The 25,008-nt window shown below is 38.9% G+C and overlaps 1 protein-coding gene across 1 annotated transcript; it reads left to right on the top strand.

The window, feature by feature from the left end:
- The first annotated feature begins 12,952 nt into the window (after positions 1-12,952).
- On the top strand, positions 12,953-23,724 carry ppl (periplakin). Its single transcript, XM_065010981.1, has 6 exons — positions 12,953-12,997; positions 13,095-13,334; positions 19,401-19,484; positions 19,625-19,741; positions 20,257-20,349; positions 20,498-23,724. The coding sequence occupies exons 1-6, from the start codon at positions 12,953-12,955 to the stop codon at positions 23,162-23,164; spliced, it is 3,246 nt and encodes a 1,081-aa protein (XP_064867053.1). The 3' UTR covers positions 23,165-23,724.
- Positions 23,725-25,008: the final 1,284 nt, after the last annotated feature.

Raw genomic sequence — 25,008 nt, 5'->3', positions numbered from 1 at the left:
GTGTGTATAGACAGTAGTTATATATAGGATGGTGTGTATATACAGTAGTTATATAGGATGGTGTGTATAGACAGTAGTTATATAGGATGGTGTGTATAGACAGTAGTTATATATAGGATGGTGTGTGTATAGACAGTAGTTATATAGGATGGTGTGTATAGACAGTAGTTATATATAGGATGGTGTGTATATACAGTAGTTATATACAGGATGGTGTGTGTATAGACAGTAGTTATATATAGGATGGTGTGTATAGACAGTAGTTATATATAGGATGGTGTGTATAGACAGTAGTTATATACAGGATGGTGTGTGTATAGACAGTAGTTATATAGGATGGTGTGTATAGACAGTAGTTATATATAGGATGGTGTGTATAGACAGTAGTTATATAGGATGGTGTGTATAGACAGTAGTTATATAGGATGGTGTGTATATACAGTAGTTATATAGGATGGTGTGTATAGACAGTAGTTATATATAGGATGGTGTGTATAGACAGTAGTTATATAGGATGGTGTGTATAGACAGTAGTTATATATAGGATGGTGTGTATATACAGTAGTTATATAGGATGGTGTGTATAGACAGTAGTTATATAGGATGGTGTGTATAGACAGTAGTTATATATAGGATGGTGTGTATAGACAGTAGTTATATAGGATGGTGTGTATAGACAGTAGTTATATAGGATGGTGTGTATATACAGTAGTTATATAGGACGGTGTGTATAGACAGTAGTTATATATAGGATGGTGTGTATATACAGTAGTTATATAGGATGGTGTGTATAGACAGTAGTTATATAGGATGGTGTGTATAGACAGTAGTTATATAGGATGGTGTGTATATACAGTAGTTATATATAGGATGGTGTGTATATACAGTAGTTATATATAGGATGGTGTGTATAGACAGTAGTTATATAGGATGGTGTGTATAGACAGTAGTTATATAGGATGGTGTGTATAGACAGTAGTTATATAGGATGGTGTGTATAGACAGTATAGACAGTAGTTATATAGGATGGTGTGTATAGACAGTAGTTATATAGGATGGTGTGTATAGACAGTACTTATATATATGATGGTGTGCATAGACAGTAGTTATATAGGATGGTGTGTATATACAGTAGTTATATATAGGATGGTGTGTATAGACAGTAGTTATATAGGATGGTGTGCATAGACAGTAGTTATATAGGATGGTGTGTATAGACAGTAGTTATATAGGATGGTGTGTATAGACAGTAGGTATATATAGGATGGTGTGTATAGACAGTAGTTATATAGGATGGTGTGTATAGACAGTAGTTATATAGGATGGTGTGTATAGACAGTAGTTATATATAGGATGGTGTGTATAGACAGTAGTTATATAGGATGGTGTGTATAGACAGTAGTTATATAGGATGGTGTGTATATACAGTAGTTATATAGGACGGTGTGTATAGACAGTAGTTATATATAGGATGGTGTGTATATACAGTAGTTATATAGGATGGTGTGTATAGACAGTAGTTATATAGGATGGTGTGTATAGACAGTAGTTATATAGGATGGTGTGTATATACAGTAGTTATATATAGGATGGTGTGTATATACAGTAGTTATATATAGGATGGTGTGTATAGACAGTAGTTATATAGGATGGTGTGTATAGACAGTAGTTATATAGGATGGTGTGTATAGACAGTAGTTATATAGGATGGTGTGTATAGACAGTATAGACAGTAGTTATATAGGATGGTGTGTATAGACAGTAGTTATATAGGATGGTGTGTATAGACAGTACTTATATATATGATGGTGTGCATAGACAGTAGTTATATAGGATGGTGTGTATATACAGTAGTTATATATAGGATGGTGTGTATAGACAGTAGTTATATAGGATGGTGTGCATAGACAGTAGTTATATAGGATGGTGTGTATAGACAGTAGTTATATAGGATGGTGTGTATAGACAGTAGTTATATAGGATGGTGTGTATAGACAGTAGTTATATAGGATGGTGTGTATAGACAGTAGTTATTTTAGGATGGTGTGTATATACAGTAGTTATATAGGATGGTGTGTATAGACAGTAGTTATATAGGATGGTGTGTATAGACAGTAGTTATATAGGATGGTGTGTATAGACAGTAGTTATATAGGATGGTGTGTATAGACAGTATAGACAGTAGTTATATATGATGGTGTATATAGACAGTAGTTATATAGGATGGTGTATAGACAGTAATTATATATGATGGTGTGTATAGACAGTAGTTATATAGGATGGTGTGTATAGACAGTAGTTATATATAGGATGGTGTGTATAGACAGTAGTTATATAGGATGGTGTGTATAGACAGTAGTTATATAGGATGGTGTGTATAGACAGTAGTTATATAGGATGGTGTGTATAGACAGTAGTTATATAGGATGGTGTGTACAGACAGTAGTTATATAGGATGGTGTGTATAGACAGTAGTTATATAGGATGGTGTGTATAGACAGTATAGACAGTAGTTATATAGGATGGTGTGTATAGACAGTAGTTATATAGGATGGTGTGTATAGACAGTAGTTATATAGGAGGGTGTGTATAGACAGTAGTCATATAGGAGGGTGTGTATAGACAGTAGTTATATAGGATGGTGTGTATAGACAGTAGTTATATATAGGATGGTGTGTATAGACAGTAGTTATATATAGGATGGTGTGTATAGACAGTAGTTATATATAGGATGGTGTGTATAGACAGTGGTTATATATAGGATGGTGTGTATAGACAGTAGTTATATAGGATGGTGTGTATAGACAGTAGTTATTTTAGGATGGTGTGTATAGACAGTAGTTATTTTAGGATGGTGTGTATAGACAGTAGTTATTTTAGGATGGTGTGTATGGACAGTATAGACAGTAGTTATATACGATGGTGTGTATAGACATTATAGACAGTAGTTATATAGGATGGTGTGTATAGACAGTAGTTATTTTAGGATGGTGTGAATAGACAGTAGTTATATATAGGATGGTGTGTATAGACAGTAGTTATATATAGGATGGTGTGTATAGACAGTAGTTATATAGGATGGTGTGTATAGACAGTAGTTATATAGGATGGTGTGTATATACAGTAGTTATATAGGACGGTGTGTATAGACAGTAGTTATATATAGGATGGTGTGTATATACAGTAGTTATATAGGATGGTGTGTATAGACAGTAGTTATATAGGATGGTGTGTATAGACAGTAGTTATATAGGATGGTGTGTATATACAGTAGTTATATATAGGATGGTGTGTATATACAGTAGTTATATATAGGATGGTGTGTATAGACAGTAGTTATATAGGATGGTGTGTATAGACAGTAGTTATATAGGATGGTGTGTATAGACAGTAGTTATATAGGATGGTGTGTATAGACAGTATAGACAGTAGTTATATAGGATGGTGTGTATAGACAGTAGTTATATAGGATGGTGTGTATAGACAGTACTTATATATATGATGGTGTGCATAGACAGTAGTTATATAGGATGGTGTGTATATACAGTAGTTATATATATAGGATGGTGTGTATAGACAGTAGTTATATAGGATGGTGTGCATAGACAGTAGTTATATAGGATGGTGTGTATAGACAGTAGTTATATAGGATGGTGTGTATAGACAGTAGGTATATATAGGATGGTGTGTATAGACAGTAGTTATATAGGATGGTGTGTATAGACAGTAGTTATATAGGATGGTGTGTATAGACAGTAGTTATATATAGGATGGTGTGTATAGACAGTAGTTATATAGGATGGTGTGTATAGACAGTAGTTATATAGGATGGTGTGTATATACAGTAGTTATATAGGACGGTGTGTATAGACAGTAGTTATATATAGGATGGTGTGTATATACAGTAGTTATATAGGATGGTGTGTATAGACAGTAGTTATATAGGATGGTGTGTATAGACAGTAGTTATATAGGATGGTGTGTATATACAGTAGTTATATATAGGATGGTGTGTATATACAGTAGTTATATATAGGATGGTGTGTATAGACAGTAGTTATATAGGATGGTGTGTATAGACAGTAGTTATATAGGATGGTGTGTATAGACAGTAGTTATATAGGATGGTGTGTATAGACAGTATAGACAGTAGTTATATAGGATGGTGTGTATAGACAGTAGTTATATAGGATGGTGTGTATAGACAGTACTTATATATATGATGGTGTGCATAGACAGTAGTTATATAGGATGGTGTGTATATACAGTAGTTATATATAGGATGGTGTGTATAGACAGTAGTTATATAGGATGGTGTGCATAGACAGTAGTTATATAGGATGGTGTGTATAGACAGTAGTTATATAGGATGGTGTGTATAGACAGTAGTTATATAGGATGGTGTGTATAGACAGTAGTTATATAGGATGGTGTGTATAGACAGTAGTTATTTTAGGATGGTGTGTATATACAGTAGTTATATATAGGATGGTGTGTATAGACAGTAGTTATATAGGATGGTGTGTATAGACAGTAGTTATATAGGATGGTGTGTATAGACAGTAGTTATATAGGATGGTGTGTATAGACAGTATAGACAGTAGTTATATAGGATGGTGTGTATAGACAGTAGTTATATAGGATGGTGTGTATAGACAGTACTTATATATATGATGGTGTGCATAGACAGTAGTTATATAGGATGGTGTGTATATACAGTAGTTATATATAGGATGGTGTGTATAGACAGTAGTTATATAGGATGGTGTGCATAGACAGTAGTTATATAGGATGGTGTGTATAGACAGTAGTTATATAGGATGGTGTGTATAGACAGTAGTTATATAGGATGGTGTGTACAGACAGTAGTTATATAGGATGGTGTGTATAGACAGTAGTTATATAGGATGGTGTGTATAGACAGTATAGACAGTAGTTATATAGGATGGTGTGTATAGACAGTAGTTATATAGGATGGTGTGTATAGACAGTAGTTATATAGGAGGGTGTGTATAGACAGTAGTCATATAGGAGGGTGTGTATAGACAGTAGTTATATAGGATGGTGTGTATAGACAGTAGTTATATATAGGATGGTGTGTATAGACAGTAGTTATATATAGGATGGTGTGTATAGACAGTAGTTATATATAGGATGGTGTGTATAGACAGTGGTTATATATAGGATGGTGTGTATAGACAGTAGTTATATAGGATGGTGTGTATAGACAGTAGTTATTTTAGGATGGTGTGTATAGACAGTAGTTATTTTAGGATGGTGTGTATAGACAGTAGTTATTTTAGGATGGTGTGTATGGACAGTATAGACAGTAGTTATATACGATGGTGTGTATAGACATTATAGACAGTAGTTATATAGGATGGTGTGTATAGACAGTAGTTATTTTAGGATGGTGTGAATAGACAGTAGTTATATATAGGATGGTGTGTATAGACAGTAGTTATATATAGGATGGTGTGTATAGACAGTAGTTATATAGGATGGTGTGTATAGACAGTTTTATAGGATGGTGTGTATAGACAGTAGTTATATAGGATGGTGTGTATAGACAGTAGTTATATAGGATGGTGTGTATAGACAGTAGTTATATATAGGATGGTGTGTATAGACAGTAGTTATATATAGGATGGTGTGTATATACAGTAGTTATATAGGATGGTGTGTATAGACAGTAGTTATATAGGATGGTGTGTATAGACAGTAGTTATATATAGGATGGTGTGTATAGACAGTAGTTATATAGGATGGTGTGTATAGACAGGATGGATGTGTGTATAGACAGTAGTTATATAGGATGGTGTGTATAGACAGTAGTTATATAGGATGGTGTGTATAGACAGTAGTTATATAGGATGGTGTGTATAGACAGTAGTTATATAGGATGGTGTGTATAGACAGTAGTTATATAGGATGGTGTGTATATACAGTAGTTATATAGGATGGTGTGTATAGACAGTAGTTATATAGGATGGTGTGTATAGACAGTAGTTATATATAGGATGGTTGTATATACAGTAGTTATATAGGATGGTGTGTATAGACAGTAGTTATATAGGATGGTGTGTATAGACAGTAGTTATATATAGGATGGTGTGTATAGACAGTAGTTATATAGGATGGTGTGTATAGACAGTAGTTATATAGGATGGTGTGTATATACAGTAGTTATATAGGACGGTGTGTATAGACAGTAGTTATATATAGGATGGTGTGTATATACAGTAGTTATATAGGATGGTGTGTATAGACAGTAGTTATATAGGATGGTGTGTATAGACAGTAGTTATATAGGATGGTGTGTATATACAGTAGTTATATATAGGATGGTGTGTATATACAGTAGTTATATATAGGATGGTGTGTATAGACAGTAGTTATATAGGATGGTGTGTATAGACAGTAGTTATATAGGATGGTGTGTATAGACAGTAGTTATATAGGATGGTGTGTATAGACAGTATAGACAGTAGTTATATAGGATGGTGTGTATAGACAGTAGTTATATAGGATGGTGTGTATAGACAGTACTTATATATATGATGGTGTGCATAGACAGTAGTTATATAGGATGGTGTGTATATACAGTAGTTATATATAGGATGGTGTGTATAGACAGTAGTTATATAGGATGGTGTGCATAGACAGTAGTTATATAGGATGGTGTGTATAGACAGTAGTTATATAGGATGGTGTGTATAGACAGTAGGTATATATAGGATGGTGTGTATAGACAGTAGTTATATAGGATGGTGTGTATAGACAGTAGTTATATAGGATGGTGTGTATAGACAGTAGTTATATATAGGATGGTGTGTATAGACAGTAGTTATATAGGATGGTGTGTATAGACAGTAGTTATATAGGATGGTGTGTATATACAGTAGTTATATAGGACGGTGTGTATAGACAGTAGTTATATATAGGATGGTGTGTATATACAGTAGTTATATAGGATGGTGTGTATAGACAGTAGTTATATAGGATGGTGTGTATAGACAGTAGTTATATAGGATGGTGTGTATATACAGTAGTTATATATAGGATGGTGTGTATATACAGTAGTTATATATAGGATGGTGTGTATAGACAGTAGTTATATAGGATGGTGTGTATAGACAGTAGTTATATAGGATGGTGTGTATAGACAGTAGTTATATAGGATGGTGTGTATAGACAGTATAGACAGTAGTTATATAGGATGGTGTGTATAGACAGTAGTTATATAGGATGGTGTGTATAGACAGTACTTATATATATGATGGTGTGCATAGACAGTAGTTATATAGGATGGTGTGTATATACAGTAGTTATATATAGGATGGTGTGTATAGACAGTAGTTATATAGGATGGTGTGCATAGACAGTAGTTATATAGGATGGTGTGTATAGACAGTAGTTATATAGGATGGTGTGTATAGACAGTAGTTATATAGGATGGTGTGTATAGACAGTAGTTATATAGGATGGTGTGTATAGACAGTAGTTATTTTAGGATGGTGTGTATATACAGTAGTTATATATAGGATGGTGTGTATAGACAGTAGTTATATAGGATGGTGTGTATAGACAGTAGTTATATAGGATGGTGTGTATAGACAGTAGTTATATAGGATGGTGTGTATAGACAGTATAGACAGTAGTTATATAGGATGGTGTGTATAGACAGTAGTTATATAGGATGGTGTGTATAGACAGTACTTATATATATGATGGTGTGCATAGACAGTAGTTATATAGGATGGTGTGTATATACAGTAGTTATATATAGGATGGTGTGTATAGACAGTAGTTATATAGGATGGTGTGCATAGACAGTAGTTATATAGGATGGTGTGTATAGACAGTAGTTATATAGGATGGTGTGTATAGACAGTAGTTATATAGGATGGTGTGTACAGACAGTAGTTATATAGGATGGTGTGTATAGACAGTAGTTATATAGGATGGTGTGTATAGACAGTATAGACAGTAGTTATATAGGATGGTGTGTATAGACAGTAGTTATATAGGATGGTGTGTATAGACAGTAGTTATATATAGGATGGTGTGTATAGACAGTAGTTATATAGGATGGTGTGTATAGACAGTAGTTATATAGGATGGTGTGTATAGACAGTAGTTATATATAGGATGGTGTGTATAGACAGTAGTTATATATAGGATGGTGTGTATAGACAGTAGTTATATAGGATGGTGTGTATAGACAGTGGTTATATATAGGATGGTGTGTATAGACAGTAGTTATATAGGATGGTGTGTATAGACAGTAGTTATTTTAGGATGGTGTGTATAGACAGTAGTTATTTTAGGATGGTGTGTATAGACAGTAGTTATTTTAGGATGGTGTGTATGGACAGTATAGACAGTAGTTATATAGGATGGTGTGTATAGACATTATAGACAGTAGTTATATAGGATGGTGTGTATAGACAGTAGTTATTTTTAGGATGGTGTGAATAGACAGTAGTTATATAGGATGGTGTGTATAGACAGTAGTTATATATAGGATGGTGTGTATAGACAGTAGTTATATAGGATGGTGTGTATAGACAGTTTTATAGGATGGTGTGTATAGACAGTAGTTATATAGGATGGTGTGTATAGACAGTAGTTATATAGGATGGTGTGTATAGACAGTAGTTATATATAGGATGGTGTGTATAGACAGTAGTTATATATAGGATGGTGTGTATATACAGTAGTTATATAGGATGGTGTGTATAGACAGTAGTTATATAGGATGGTGTGTATAGACAGTAGTTATATATAGGATGGTGTGTATAGACAGTAGTTATATAGGATGGTGTGTATAGACAGTAGTTATATAGGATGGTGTGTATATACAGTAGTTATATAGGACGGTGTGTATAGACAGTAGTTATATAGGATGGTGTGTATAGACAGTAGTTATATATAGGATGGTGTGTATAGACAGTAGTTATATAGGATGGTGTGTATAGACAGTAGTTATATAGGATGGTGTGTATAGACAGTAGTTATATAGGATGGTGTGTATAGACAGTAGTTATATAGGATGGTGTGTATAGACAGTAGTTATATATAGGATGGTGTGTATATACAGTAGTTATATAGGATGGTGTGTATAGACAGTAGTTATATAGGATGGTGTGTATAGACAGTAGTTATATATAGGATGGTGTGTATAGACAGTAGTTATATAGGATGGTGTGTATAGACAGTAGTTATATAGGATGGTGTGTATATACAGTAGTTATATAGGATGGTGTGTATAGACAGTAGTTATATATAGGATGGTGTGTATATACAGTAGTTATATAGGATGGTGTGTATAGACAGTAGTTATATAGGATGGTGTGTATAGACAGTAGTTATATAGGATGGTGTGTATATACAGTAGTTATATATATGGTGTGTATATACAGTAGTTATATATAGGATGGTGTGTATAGACAGTAGTTATATAGGATGGTGTGTATAGACAGTAGTTATATAGGATGGTGTGTATAGACAGTAGTTATATAGGATGGTGTGTATAGACAGTATAGACAGTAGTTATATAGGATGGTGTGTATAGACAGTAGTTATATAGGATGGTGTGTATAGACAGTACTTATATATATGATGGTGTGCATAGACAGTAGTTATATAGGATGGTGTGTATATACAGTAGTTATATATAGGATGGTGTGTATAGACAGTAGTTATATAGGATGGTGTGCATAGACAGTAGTTATATAGGATGGTGTGTATAGACAGTAGTTATATAGGATGGTGTGTATAGACAGTAGGTATATATAGGATGGTGTGTATAGACAGTAGTTATATAGGATGGTGTGTATAGACAGTAGTTATATAGGATGGTGTGTATAGACAGTAGTTATATATAGGATGGTGTGTATAGACAGTAGTTATATAGGATGGTGTGTATAGACAGTAGTTATATAGGATGGTGTGTATATACAGTAGTTATATAGGACGGTGTGTATAGACAGTAGTTATATATAGGATGGTGTGTATATACAGTAGTTATATAGGATGGTGTGTATAGACAGTAGTTATATAGGATGGTGTGTATAGACAGTAGTTATATAGGATGGTGTGTATATACAGTAGTTATATATAGGATGGTGTGTATATACAGTAGTTATATATAGGATGGTGTGTATAGACAGTAGTTATATAGGATGGTGTGTATAGACAGTAGTTATATAGGATGGTGTGTATAGACAGTAGTTATATAGGATGGTGTGTATAGACAGTATAGACAGTAGTTATATAGGATGGTGTGTATAGACAGTAGTTATATAGGATGGTGTGTATAGACAGTACTTATATATATGATGGTGTGCATAGACAGTAGTTATATAGGATGGTGTGTATATACAGTAGTTATATATAGGATGGTGTGTATAGACAGTAGTTATATAGGATGGTGTGCATAGACAGTAGTTATATAGGATGGTGTGTATAGACAGTAGTTATATAGGATGGTGTGTATAGACAGTAGTTATATAGGATGGTGTGTATAGACAGTAGTTATATAGGATGGTGTGTATAGACAGTAGTTATTTTAGGATGGTGTGTATATACAGTAGTTATATATAGGATGGTGTGTATAGACAGTAGTTATATAGGATGGTGTGTATAGACAGTAGTTATATAGGATGGTGTGTATAGACAGTAGTTATATAGGATGGTGTGTATAGACAGTATAGACAGTAGTTATATAGGATGGTGTGTATAGACAGTAGTTATATAGGATGGTGTGTATAGACAGTACTTATATATATGATGGTGTGCATAGACAGTAGTTATATAGGATGGTGTGTATATACAGTGTTATATATAGGATGGTGTGTATAGACAGTAGTTATATAGGATGGTGTGCATAGACAGTAGTTATATAGGATGGTGTGTATAGACAGTAGTTATATAGGATGGTGTGTATAGACAGTAGTTATATAGGATGGTGTGTACAGACAGTAGTTATATAGGATGGTGTGTATAGACAGTAGTTATATAGGATGGTGTGTATAGACAGTATAGACAGTAGTTATATAGGATGGTGTGTATAGACAGTAGTTATATAGGATGGTGTGTATAGACAGTAGTTATATAGGAGGGTGTGTATAGACAGTAGTCATATAGGAGGGTGTGTATAGACAGTAGTTATATAGGATGGTGTGTATAGACAGTAGTTATATATAGGATGGTGTGTATAGACAGTAGTTATATATAGGATGGTGTGTATAGACAGTAGTTATATATAGGATGGTGTGTATAGACAGTGGTTATATATAGGATGGTGTGTATAGACAGTAGTTATATAGGATGGTGTGTATAGACAGTAGTTATTTTAGGATGGTGTGTATAGACAGTAGTTATTTTAGGATGGTGTGTATAGACAGTAGTTATTTTAGGATGGTGTGTATGGACAGTATAGACAGTAGTTATATACGATGGTGTGTATAGACATTATAGACAGTAGTTATATAGGATGGTGTGTATAGACAGTAGTTATTTTAGGATGGTGTGAATAGACAGTAGTTATATATAGGATGGTGTGTATAGACAGTAGTTATATATAGGATGGTGTGTATAGACAGTAGTTATATAGGATGGTGTGTATAGACAGTTTTATAGGATGGTGTGTATAGACAGTAGTTATATAGGATGGTGTGTATAGACAGTAGTTATATAGGATGGTGTGTATAGACAGTAGTTATATATAGGATGGTGTGTATAGACAGTAGTTATATAGGATGGTGTGTATAGACAGTAGTTATATATAGGATGGTGTGTATAGACAGTAGTTATATATAGGATGGTGTGTATAGACAGTAGTTATATAGGATGGTGTATATAGACAGTAGTTATATAGGATGGTGTGTATAGACAGTAATATAGGATGGTGTGTATAGACAGTATAGACAGTAGTTATATAGGATGGTGTGTATAGACAGTTTTATAGGAGGGTGTGTATAGACAGTAGTTATATAGGATGGTGTGTATAGACATTATAGACAGTAGTTATATAGGATGGTGTGTATAGACAGTAGTTATTTTAGGATGGTGTGAATAGACAGTAGTTATATATAGGATGGTGTGTATAGACAGTAGTTATATATAGGATGGTGTGTATAGACAGTAGTTATATAGGATGGTGTGTATAGACAGTTTTATAGGAGGGTGTGTATAGACAGTAGTTATATAGGATGGTGTGTATAGACAGTAGTTATATAGGATGGTGTGTGTATAGACAGTAGTTATATAGGATGGTGTGTACAGACAGTAGTTATATAGGAGGGTGTGTATAGACAGTAGTTATATAGGAGGGTGTGTATAGACAGTATAGACAGTAGTTTTATAGGAGGGTGTGTATAGACAGTAGTTATATAGGATGGTGTGTATAGACAGTAGTTATATAGGATGGTGTGTATAGACAGTAGGTATATATAGGATGGTGTGTCTAGACAGTAGGTATATATAGGATGGTGTGTCTAGACAGTAGGTATATATAGGATGGTGTGTATAGACAGTAGGTATATATAGGATGGTGTGTATAGACAGTAGTTATATAGGATGGTGTGTATAGACAGTAGTTATATAGGATGGTGTGTATAGACAGTAGGTATATATAGGATGGTGTGTCTAGACAGTAGGTATATATAGGATGGTGTGTCTAGACAGTAGTTATATAGGATGGTGTGTATAGACAGTAGTTATATAGGATGGTGTGTATAGACAGTAGGTATATATAGGATGGTGTGTATAGACAGTAGGTATATATAGGATGGTGTGTATAGACAGTAGTTATATAGGATGGTGTGTGATGTGGTGTGTTATGTTCACGTTGTGGTGTGTTACGTTCATGTTGTGGTGTGTTACGGTGTGTTACGTTCACGTTGTGGTGTGTTACATTCACATTGTGGTGTGGTGTGTTACGTTCATGGTGTGGTGTGTTACGTTCACGTTGTGGTGTGTTACGTTCACGGTGTGGTGTGTTACGTTCATGTTGTGGTGTGGTGTGTTACGTTCACGGTGTGGTGTGTTACGTTCACGTTGTGGTGTGGTGTGTTACATTCACCTAGTGTTGTAGTGTGTTACGTTCACGGTGTGGTGTGTTACATTCACCTAGTGTTGTAGTGTTACGTTCATGTCATGTTGTGGTGTGTTACAGAACTCAGAGCCTGCAGAGGGCTAAGACGTCGTACAGTAACTACCGCAGTGACTACGACAACCTGAACAACTGGCTGTCCCGCGTGCCAAACTATGAGCCAACTGAGAAAGACAACCTCAGTCAGGTGGAAACCAAGCTGGAAAACCAGAAGGTAGGTGGCTGAATCCTGATTGTCCCACTAATGGTTAATGTTAGGATTGGGGGAGGGGCAGCTGATTTCTGATTGGTTAATGTTAGTATTGGGGGAGGGGCAGCTGATTTCTGATTGGTTAATGTTAGGATTGGGGGAGGGGCAGCTGATTCCTGATTGGCCCACTAATGGTTAATGTTAGGATTGGGGGAGGGGCAGCTGATTCCTGATTGGCCCACTAATGGTTAATGATAGGATTGGGGGAGGGGCAACAGATTTCTGATTGTCCCACTAATGGTTAATGTTAGGATTAGGGGAGGGGCAACCAATTTCTGATTGTCCCACTAATGGTTAATGTTAGGATTGGGGGAGGGGCAGCTGATTCCTGATTGTCCCACTAATGGTTAATGTTAGGATTGGGGGAGGGGCAGCTGATTTCTGATTGGTTAATGTTAGGATTGGGGGAGGGGCAGCTGATTTCTGATTGTCCCACTAATGGTTAATGTTAGGATTGGGGGAGGGGCAGCTGATTTCTGATTGGTTAATGTTAGGATTGGGGGAGGGGCAGCTGATTTCTGATTGTCCCACTAATGGTTAATGATAGGATTGGGGGAGGGGCAGCTGATTTCTGATTGTCCCACTAATGGTTAATGTTAGGATTGGGGGAGGGGCAGATGATTTCTGATTGGTTAATGTTAGGATTGGGGGAGGGGCAGCTGATTTTAGATCTGTACCTGTACCTAAACTTTACCCCGGCACGGTTGAGGATAGTCAGGTTGTCACAATTTTGCAACCCTGTCCTGAACTAAAACTAATGTTTCTATACCTCTAGTCAGTCCTCTACCTCTAATGGTCCTGTTATGTTTCTATACCTCTAGTCAGTCCTCTACCTCTAATGATCCTGTTATGTTTCTATAGTCAGTCCTCTGCCTCTAATGGTCCTGTTATGTTTCTATAGTCAGTCCTCTACCTCTAATGATCCTGTTATGTTTCTATAGTCAGTCCTCTGCCTCTAGTCAGTCCTCTACCTCTAATGGTCCTGTTATGTTTCTATAGTCAGTCCTCTACCTCTAATGGTCCTGTTATGTTTCTATAGTCAGTCCTCTGCCTCTAATGGTCCTGTTATGTTTCTATACCTCTAGTCAGTCCTCTACCTCTAATGGTCCTGTTATGTTTCTATAGTCAGTCCTCTACCTCTAATGGTCCTGTTATGTTTCTATAGTCAGTCCTCTGCCTCTAGTCAGTCCTCTACCTCTAATGGTCCTGTTATGTTTCTATACCTCTAGTCAGTCCTCTACCTCTAATGGTCCTGTTATGTTTCTATACCTCTAGTCAGTCCTCTACCTCTAATGGTCCTGTTATGTTTCTATACCTCTAGTCAGTCCTCTACCTCTAATGGTCCTGTTATGTTTCTCTAGTCAGTCCTCTACCTCTAATGGACCTGTTATGTTTCTATAGTCAGTCCTCTACCTCTAATGGTCCTGTTATGTTTCTATAGTCAGTCCTCTACCTCTAATGGTCCTGTTATGTTTCTATAGTCAGTCCTCTACCTCTAATGGTCCTGTTATGTTTCTATACCTCTAGTCAGTCCTCTACCTCTAATGGACCTGTTATGTTTCTATAGTCAGTCCTCTACCTCTAATGATCCTGTTATGTTTCTATACCTCTAGTCAGTCCTCTGCCTCTAATGGTCCTGTTATGTTTCTATACCTCTAGTCAGTCCTCTACCTCTAATGGTCCTGTTATGTTTCTCTAGTCAGTCCTCTACCTCTAATGGACCTGTTATGTTTCTATAGTCAGTCCTCTACCTCTAATGATCCTGTTATGTTTCTATACCTCTAGTCAGTCCTCTACCTCTAATGGTCCTGTTATGTTTCTATACCTCTAGTCAGTCCTCTACCTCTAATGGACCTGTTATGTTTCTATAGTCAGTCCTCTACCTCTAATGATCCTGTTATGTTTCTATACCTCTAGTCAGTCCTCTACCTCTAATGGTCCTGTTATGTTTCTATACCTCTAGTCAGTCCTCTACCTCTAATGGTCCTGTTATGTTTCTATAGTCAGTCCTCTACCTCTAATGATCCTGTTATGTTTCTATAGTCAGTCCTCTACCTCTAATGATCCTGTTATGTTTCTATAGTCAGTCCTCTACCTCTAGTCAGTCCTCTGCCTCTAATGGTCCTGTTATGTTTCTATAGTCAGTCCTCTGCCTCTAGTCAGTCCTCTACCTCTAATGATCCTGTTATGTTTCTATACCTCTAGTCAGTCCTCTACCTCTAATGATCCTGTTATGTTTCTATAGTCAGTCCTCTACCTCTAATGATCCTGTTATGTTTCTATACCTCTAGTCAGTCCTCTACCTCTAATGATCCTGTTATGTTTCTATAGTCAGTCCTCTACCTCTAATGATCCTGTTATGTTTCTATAGTCAGTCCTCTGCCTCTAATGGTCCTGTTATGTTTCTATACCTCTAGTCAGTCCTCTACCTCTAATGGTCCTGTTATGTTTCTATAGTCAGTCCTCTACCTCTAATGGTCCTGTTATGTTTCTATAGTCAGTCCTCTGCCTCTAGTCAGTCCTCTACCTCTAATGGTCCTGTTATGTTTCTATAGTCAGTCCTCTACCTCTAATGGTCCTGTTATGTTTCTATAGTCAGTCCTCTACCTCTAATGGTCCTGTTATGTTTCTATACCTCTAGTCAGTCCTCTACCTCTAATGGTCCTGTTATGTTTCTATAGTCAGTCCTCTGCCTCTAATGATCCTGTTATGTTTCTATAGTCAGTCCTCTGCCTCTAATGGTCCTGTTATGTTTCTATAGTCAGTCCTCTACCTCTAATGGTCCTGTTATGTTTCTATAGTCAGTCCTCTGCCTCTAGTCAGTCCTCTACCTCTAATGGTCCTGTTATGTTTCTATAGTCAGTCCTCTGCCTCTAGTCAGTCCTCTACCTCTAATGGTCCTGTTATGTTTCTATAGTCAGTCCTCTGCCTCTAATGGTCCTGTTATGTTTCTATAGTCAGTCCTCTGCCTCTAATGGTCCTGTTATGTTTCTATACCTCTAGTCAGTCCTCTACCTCTAATGGTCCTGTTATGTTTCTATAGTCAGTCCTCTACCTCTAATGGTCCTGTTATGTTTCTATAGTCAGTCCTCTGCCTCTAATGGTCCTGTTATGTTTCTATACCTCTAGTCAGTCCTCTACCTCTAATGGTCCTGTTATGTTTCTATAGTCAGTCCTCTACCTCTAATGGTCCTGTTATGTTTCTATACCTCTAGTCAGTCCTTTGCCTCTAATGATCCTGTTATGTTTCTATAGTCAGTCCTCTACCTCTAATGATCCTGTTATGTTTCTATACCTCTAGTCAGTCCTTTGCCTCTAATGATCCTGTTATGTTTCTATACCTCTAGTCAGTCCTTTGCCTCTAATGATCCTGTTATGTTTCTATAGTCAGTCCTCTACCTCTAATGATCCTGTTATGTTTCTATACCTCTAGTCAGTCCTTTGCCTCTAATGGTCCTGTTATGTTTCTATAGTCAGTCCTCTACCTCTAATGATCCTGTTATGTTTCTATACCTCTAGTCAGTCCTTTGCCTCTAATGATCCTGTTATGTTTCTATACCTCTAGTCAGTCCTCTACCTCTAATGGTCCTGTTATGTTTCTATACCTCTAGTCAGTCCTTTGCCTCTAATGATCCTGTTATGTTTCTATAGTCAGTCCTCTGCCTCTAATGGACCTGTTATGTTTCTCTAGTCAGTCCTCTACCTCTAATGGTCCTGTTATGTTTCTATAGTCAGTCCTCTACCTCTAATGGTCCTGTTATGTTTCTATAGTCAGTCCTCTACCTCTAATGGTCCTGTTATGTTTCTATAGTCAGTCCTCTGCCTCTAGTCAGTCCTCTACCTCTAATGGTCCTGTTATGTTTCTATAGTCAGTCCTCTACCTCTAATGGTCCTGTTATGTTTCTATAGTCAGTCCTCTACCTCTAATGGTCCTGTTATGTTTCTATAGTCAGTCCTCTACCTCTAATGATCCTGTTATGTTTCTATACCTCTAGTCAGTCCTCTACCTCTAATGATCCTGTTATGTTTCTATACCTCTAGTCAGTCCTCTACCTCTAATGGTCCTGTTATGTTTCTATAGTCAGTCCTCTACCTCTAATGGTCCTGTTATGTTTCTATAGTCAGTCCTCTACCTCTAATGATCCTGTTATGTTTCTATACCTCTAGTCAGTCCTCTGCCTCTAGTCAGTCCTCTACCTCTAATGGTCCTGTTATGTTTCTATAGTCAGTCCTCTACCTCTAATGATCCTGTTATGTTTCTATAGTCAGTCCTCTGCCTCTAATGGTCCTGTTATGTTTCTATACCTCTAGTCAGTCCTCTACCTCTAATGGTCCTGTTATGTTTCTATAGTCAGTCCTCTGCCTCTAGTCAGTCCTCTGCCTCTAATGATCCTGTTATGTTTCTATAGTCAGTCCTCTGCCTCTAATGGTCCTGTTATGTTTCTATAGTCAGTCCTCTGCCTCTAATGATCCTGTTATGTTTCTATACCTCTAGTCAGTCCTCTGCCTCTAATGGTCCTGTTATGTTTCTATAGTCAGTCCTCTACCTCTAATGATCCTGTTATGTTTCTATACCTCTAGTCAGTCCTCTGCCTCTAATGGTCCTGTTATGTTTCTATAGTCAGTCCTCTACCTCTAGTCAGTCCTCTACCTCTAATGGTCCTGTTATGTTTCTATACCTCTAGTCAGTCCTCTACCTCTAATGGTCCTGTTATGTTTCTATAGTCAGTCCTCTACCTCTAATGGTCCTGTTATGTTTCTATAGTCAGTCCTCTGCCTCTAATGGTCCTGTTATGTTTCTATAGTCAGTCCTCTACCTCTAATGATCCTGTTATGTTTCTATAGTCAGTCCTCTGCCTCTAATGGTCCTGTTATGTTTCTATACCTCTAGTCAGTCCTCTACCTCTAATGGTCCTGTTATGTTTCTATAGTCAGTCCTCTACCTCTAATGGTCCTGTTATGTTTCTATAGTCAGTCCTCTACCTCTAATGGTCCTGTTATGTTTCTATAGTCAGTCCTCTGCCTCTAATGGTCCTGTTATGTTTCTATAGTCAGTCCTCTGCCTCTAGTCAGTCCTCTGCCTCTAATGATCCTGTTATGTTTCTATAGTCAGTCCTCTGCCTCTAATGGTCCTGTTATGTTTCTATAGTCAGTCCTCTGCCTCTAATGGTCCTGTTATGTTTCTATAGTCAGTCCTCTACCTCTAATGGTCCTGTTATGTTTCTATAGTCAGTCCTCTGCCTCTAGTCAGTCCTCTACCTCTAATGGTCCTGTTATGTTTCTATAGTCAGTCCTCTGCCTCTAGTCAGTCCTCTGCCTCTAATGATCCTGTTATGTTTCTATAGTCAGTCCTCTGCCTCTAGTCAGTCCTCTGCCTCTAATGATCCTGTTATGTTTCTATAGTCAGTCCTCTACCTCTAATGGTCCTGTTATGTTTCTATAGTCAGTCCTCTACCTCTAATGGTCCTGTTATGTTTCTATAGTCAGTCCTCTGCCTCTAGTCAGTCCTCTGCCTCTAATGATCCTGTTATGTTTCTATAGTCAGTCCTCTGCCTCTAATGGTCCTGTTATGTTTCTATACCTCTAGTCAGTCCTCTACCTCTAATGGTCCTGTTATGTTTCTATAGTCAGTCCTCTACCTCTAATGGTCCTGTTATGTTTCTATACCTCTAGTCAGTCCTCTACCTCTAATGGTCCTGTTATGTTTCTATAGTCAGTCCTCTACCTCTAATGGTCCTGTTATGTTTCTATACCTCTAGTCAGTCCTCTACCTCTAATGGTCCTGTTATGTTTCTATAGTCAGTCCTCTGCCTCTAGTCAGTCCTCTGCCTCTAATGGTCCTGTTATGTTTCTATACCTCTAGTCAGTCCTCTACCTCTAGTCAGTCCTCTACCTCTAATGGTCCTGTTATGTTTCTATAGTCAGTCCTCTGCCTCTAATGGTCCTGTTATGTTTCTATAGTCAGTCCTCTACCTCTAATGGTCCTGTTATGTTTCTCGGTCTAAAATGTTGATTGCTGTGTTGTCACAGAACCTGCTCTCCGACATTAAAAAGAAGGAGTCTGAGTTGAACAACGTATCGAAAAATGCCCAACTTTACCAGCAGGCCGTCAAGGTAGGGGAATGAACACCGATCGGCACATCCACTCTGATTACCTCCGGCTAGGAGAAATGTAGACGATTTGATGTAACACTTTCTCTCATTTTTCATCCTCTTCAATGAATAATTGATTTGACTAATTTGTGTTTTTGCAGGACTATGAGAATGATACTGAGAAGTTCAAGTCTATTCTGGACCTTGAAGACGGGCTGGTCCCGCAGACCTACAAGAGAAGCAGACTGGAGTCCCCTGCACTCAGGGTCAAGGAAGAGGTAAGGAAGACTGCAGCTGTGGCCCAAATGGAACACATTTACCTATTTAGTGCACTACTTTTGGACTCTGGTCATAAGGCCCTGGTCAAAAGTAGTGCACTATATAGGGTGCATGGGTCTTGGTCAAAAGTAGTGCACTAGTCAGTGCATGGGCAGTAGTCCACTGATATGGAATATTGTGTAATGTGAGAGTCGGCCCTTGACTGTAACCTCAATGCCTATTACACGTTGTAATGTGACACCTTTTGATACATTTTCAGGAAGTCTTTTGTACGACATCTTCTAATGAACATTCTGAAAATCTAATCTAATCAAATGTTATGTCACATGTGCCAAATACAACAGGTGTAGACCTTACAGTGAAATGCTTACTTTACAAGCCCTTAACCAACAATGCAGTTAAGAAAAATAAGTGTGAAGTAAAAAATAAAGATATAATTAAAGAGCAGCAGTATAATAACAGTAGCAAATGATGCCTCTGGTTCCATACATTTTCATAATTTCCTTGTTGACAGGAATCTGCCATTGAAGCTAAATTCACCGAAGTGAATGCAGTTAACAAGCAAAGGATGGCGAATCTGCAGTTTGCACAAGGACTTATGAATCAGGTGAGATACTCCTGAATGTTCAACAATCAATGTGGCACATCTTTATATAGATCCAAAATAGAATTTAAATGTCACATCATTCTAAATAAACATCATTGCCGTTAACTTCTAAAAACAATAACCCCAGCCTCCTCTCCCTCTCTCTCAGCAATCAGACGTGATCGTCAGCAACAATGTCCAACAAGTCAGATCTGCTGCTCCAGGAGAAGAATCCTGGAGGATCGAGAGTCAACTGAAAGACGAGATTCAGAGGAGGGAGCAGCTGGAGAAGGATCTAGAGAAAATCCAGACGGACATCTACATGTTGGAGGGCCAGAAGCCGGAGGACACCGTCGTCAAGAAGGAGATCATCAAGAAGGTTCCGGATCCGACTCTGGTCGACGAGGTCCACAATGTCCGTCAGAAACTGTCAGACGAAACCCGGGTCACCCGGGCCATGGACAACGAGCTGGAGGCGCTGAGGCTGAAGCTGCGCGGCATCGAAACAGAGATCAAAGAAGGAGCACAGCAGTACACCGTGAAGGAGGTGCTGCGTATCGAGAGGGACCGCGGCCAGGAGGAGGAGGTGAGGAGGCTCAGGGAGGAGCTGGAAGAACTGAGGAGGAGGAAGACCATCAAGGACAACGAGGTGATCCAGATCACCAAGCAGGTGACGCTCCTGGCACAGCAGAAGTCCAAGGAGCAGGAGGTGATCACAGAGGAGGAGGTGATTAAAGTGCAGAACGACCCGCAACTGGAGAACGAGTACCGCATCCTCTTGGACAGGAAGCAGAAGGAGCAGGAGGGCAGGAAGCAACTGGAGGACGAGCTGCGCTTCCTCCAGGACAAGCTCCGCAGGCTGGAGAAGGAGAAGTCCATGGCCGAGGAGAAGATCTCCATCAAGGAGGTGCTGAAGGTGGAGAAGGATATTGCCTTTGAGAGGGAGGTAGAGAATCTCAGGATGCAACATGAGGATGAGAAGGCCAAGCACCGGTCTTCCCAAAGGGAGCGTGCCGACCTCCAGAGGAAGATCTCCAGCCTAGAGGAGGAAAAGTCAAGGGTCATAGTTCAGGAGAAGGTGAGGGAGATCGTCAGGCCTGACCCCAAGGCTGAGGCTGAAGTGGCCAACCTACGCATGGAACTGGTGGAACACCAAAGGAGGTACAGAGACGCCGACCAGCAGCTGAAGTCCCACCAGGACGAGCTGAAGATGCTGAGAAACAGAGGTCCGCAGATCGAGATCAAGGAGATCATCAAGGAAGTCATCAAGTACAAGACGGACCCGCAGACCGAGAGGGAGCTGGAGAAACTCCGCAATGAGATTGTGGACAAGACGTACCAGACGGAGAAGTCAGAGATGGAGATCAGGCAGCTGAGGGACGAGATTCAGCGGTGGAAGGACACCAAGCCACAGGTGCAAATTAAAGAGGTGGTTAACGAGGTGCTGGAGTACAAAGAAAACCCCAAGACCAAGGAGGAGATTGAGATCCTGAAGAGGAAGCTGGCGGACGAGCAGAAGAAACGCCTGGACCTGGAGAGGGAGCGATCAGCTAATGAGGAGAAGATCCGGCTAAGGAAGATCGACCTGTCCCAGGTCAGGGAGAAGGTTGTCCAGCAGGAGGTGGTTAAGATGGAGGAGGACCCATTACTGAGGTCAGAGTGCAGCACCTTCACACAGAGCATCAACAATGAACAGAGGCAGAGGGAGACCCTGAAAGAGGAGCTCTTCCAACTTCAGAGGCAGAAGGCCAACCTGGACGCACAGCTGGAGGAGCTGGAGCTAGAACGCCGAGCTCGGCGCGATGCAGAGCTGGAGATCCAGAGGCTGAGGGTCAGGTTGAACGAGATGGAGGTCAGGGACAAGGAGAACAGGGAGAGGGTCACAGTGAAACAGATGGTGGTTCTCCAGCAGGACCCCCAGCAAGAGAAAGAGCACTCCATCCTCAAGCTGCAGGTGGAGGAGGAGAGACACAAGCGCACCCTGCTGGAGAAGGAGCTGAACGTCCTGCTCCAGCAGCAGGTCACCCTGGAGAGGATGGTGGTGAAGGAGAAGGTGGTGCGCACCGAGACCATCCAGGTAGAGAAAGACCCGGAGGCTGAGCTGGAGATCGAGAAGATGACGAGGACGCTGGAACAGGAGAAGAGGAGGAGGCTCGAGCTGGACCAGGAGCTGGGCAGCCTCAAGTCCCGCCTGTCCGACATGGAGTTCACCAACACCAAGTCGTCCAAGGAGCTGGACTACATCCGCGACGAGAGCAGTCGCCTCCAGCAGGAGAACCAGAGGCTACAGAATGACATCCGCAGGCTGCAGTCCGAGATCCAGATCACCTCCACGGAGACCCGGAGCATCTCCAACTCGGCCCCCATGGAGAGCGGGAAGAACCTAGAGCTGAGGCTGGACTCACTGCAGAGGGAGCTGGCCGAACTGAGGGCCATCACCAGCCAGAAGGATGATGAGATCGAGAAGCTACAGAAGAGCCTGTCGGCCATCCAGATCAAGAGGGAGCAGAGGGAGAGCCACCTGAGGAGATCCATCGTGGTCATCGACCCCGACTCGGGTAAGGAGATGAGGCCAGAGGAGGCCTACAAACTGGGGCTGATCGACTGGAAGATGTTTGTGAACCTCCAGAGCCAGGAGTGTGACTGGGAGGAGATCAGTGTCAAGGGCCCCAAGGGGGAGTCCTCTGTTCTCCACGACAGGAAGTCTGGGAAGAAGTTCTCCATTGAAGACGCCCTGAGGGCTGGGAACATCACCAACCGCCAGCTGCAGCAGTACCATGACAAGGAGATCACCATCCAGGAGTTCGGAGTCATGGTGTCGGGAAAGACCAAGTGAAAAAGAAACATCTGAACAAAAATACTTTTTTTTAAGTCTATGTTTCTGACGACCATGAGTTTGAAATGGGTGGCGTTTCTTGATTTTGGATTTCACTAGATTTGAATCTTTCAAAATGTTTTAATTCTGACGTACTTGATCTAACATTAAACAATATGTTAGTTTTATATGTATACTTCCTCTTTCTCTCTCTCTCTCTCTCTACAATGCACTGTTATATTTATTTTCAAACACATAATACACTATAAATACACAAACTGGTGTTCTGGTTTTAAGTGAGGGTTGGTATGGCTGTGTTTATAGCCAGTCAAATGTTGTAGAAGGGTTTTCTGTCTGTCTGTCCCTGGAATACGCTTGTTAAACTACTTACACTGGGTACAGGGCTAGAGGTAGTACTTTAAATATGTTTATTTTGTTTTGAACGTGGGGTTGAATTTACATACACAAGGATATGAACGGATATTGGTAATGTCGTTCTGTGGTATGCTACTGTCAAACGGTCTCTCAGTTGTCCTGTTTTTACACGTCTTACATAAGAAATAAAACAGTCAAACGATAAAGGGTAAAGTTGTTGTGTGTTTCTTTAAAACGTAGGCCAGTTTTAAACACACTATAGATTTACAAAGATATATTGCTTATAGATAAGTAATCCTTAGGCATATGTTCCATACATGAAGCTCGTATTTATAGAAAGAAATATTACTGTGCAGCTTTTCTTGAAAACCACCGTATTCCTGCTAATCTCAAGGACAGATCTGGTCATCGTACCAATCAGTTACAAACAAATTGCTGAAGATAAGAGGATATGTTTGTAATGGTGAAAGAACAGTCCTCTCACCAACCAAACCAGCCAAAACCATCCACGGCTTTATCACAGTAGGCTACAGTGGGCTACAATAACATTAGGCTACAGTAGGCTACAATAACATTAGGATACAGTAGGCTACAATAACATTAGGATACAGTAGGCTACAATAACATTAGGATACAGTAGGCTACAATAACATTAGGCTACAGTAGGCTACAATAACATTAGGATACAGTAGACTATAATAACATTAGGATACAGTGGGCTACAATAACATTAGGCTACAGTAGGCTACAATAACATTAGGATACAGTAGGCTACAATAACATTAGGATACAGTAGGCTACAATAACATTAGGATACAGTAGACTACAATAACATTAGGCTACAGTAGGCTACAATAACATTAGGCTACAGTAGGCTACAATAACATTAGGCTACAGTAGGCTACAATAACATTAGGATACAGTGGGCTACAATTTAGGCTACAGTAGACTACAATAACATTAGGCTAGGCTACAGTAGTAGCTACAATAACATTAGGCTACAGTAGGCTACAATAACATTAGGATACAGTAGACTACAATAACATTAGGATACAGTAGACTACAATAACATTAGGCTACAGTAGGCTACAATAACATTAGGTTACAGTAGACTACAATAACATTAGGATACAGTAGACTACAATAACATTAGGATACAGTAGGCTACAATAACATTAGGCTACAGTAGGCTACAATAACATTAGGCTACAGTAGGCTACAATAACATTAGGATATAGTAGACTACAATAACATTAGGATACAGTAGACTACAATAACATTAGGCTACAGTAGGCTACAATAACATTAGGATACAGTAGACTACAATAACATTAGGATACAGTAGGCTACAATAACATTAGGATACAGTGGGCTACAATAACATTAGGCTACAGTAGGCTACAATAACATTAGGATACAGTAGACTACAATAACATTAGGATACAGTAGACTACAATAACATTAGGATACAGTAGACTACAATAACATTA

The sequence above is a fragment of the Oncorhynchus nerka genome, linkage group LG26 (assembly GCF_034236695.1).
Source record: "Oncorhynchus nerka isolate Pitt River linkage group LG26, Oner_Uvic_2.0, whole genome shotgun sequence".
NCBI classification, from domain to species: domain Eukaryota; kingdom Metazoa; phylum Chordata; class Actinopteri; order Salmoniformes; family Salmonidae; genus Oncorhynchus; species Oncorhynchus nerka.
Note: the sequence above shows the minus strand (reverse complement) of the source record. Positions and strands in the feature narration are given on the sequence as shown.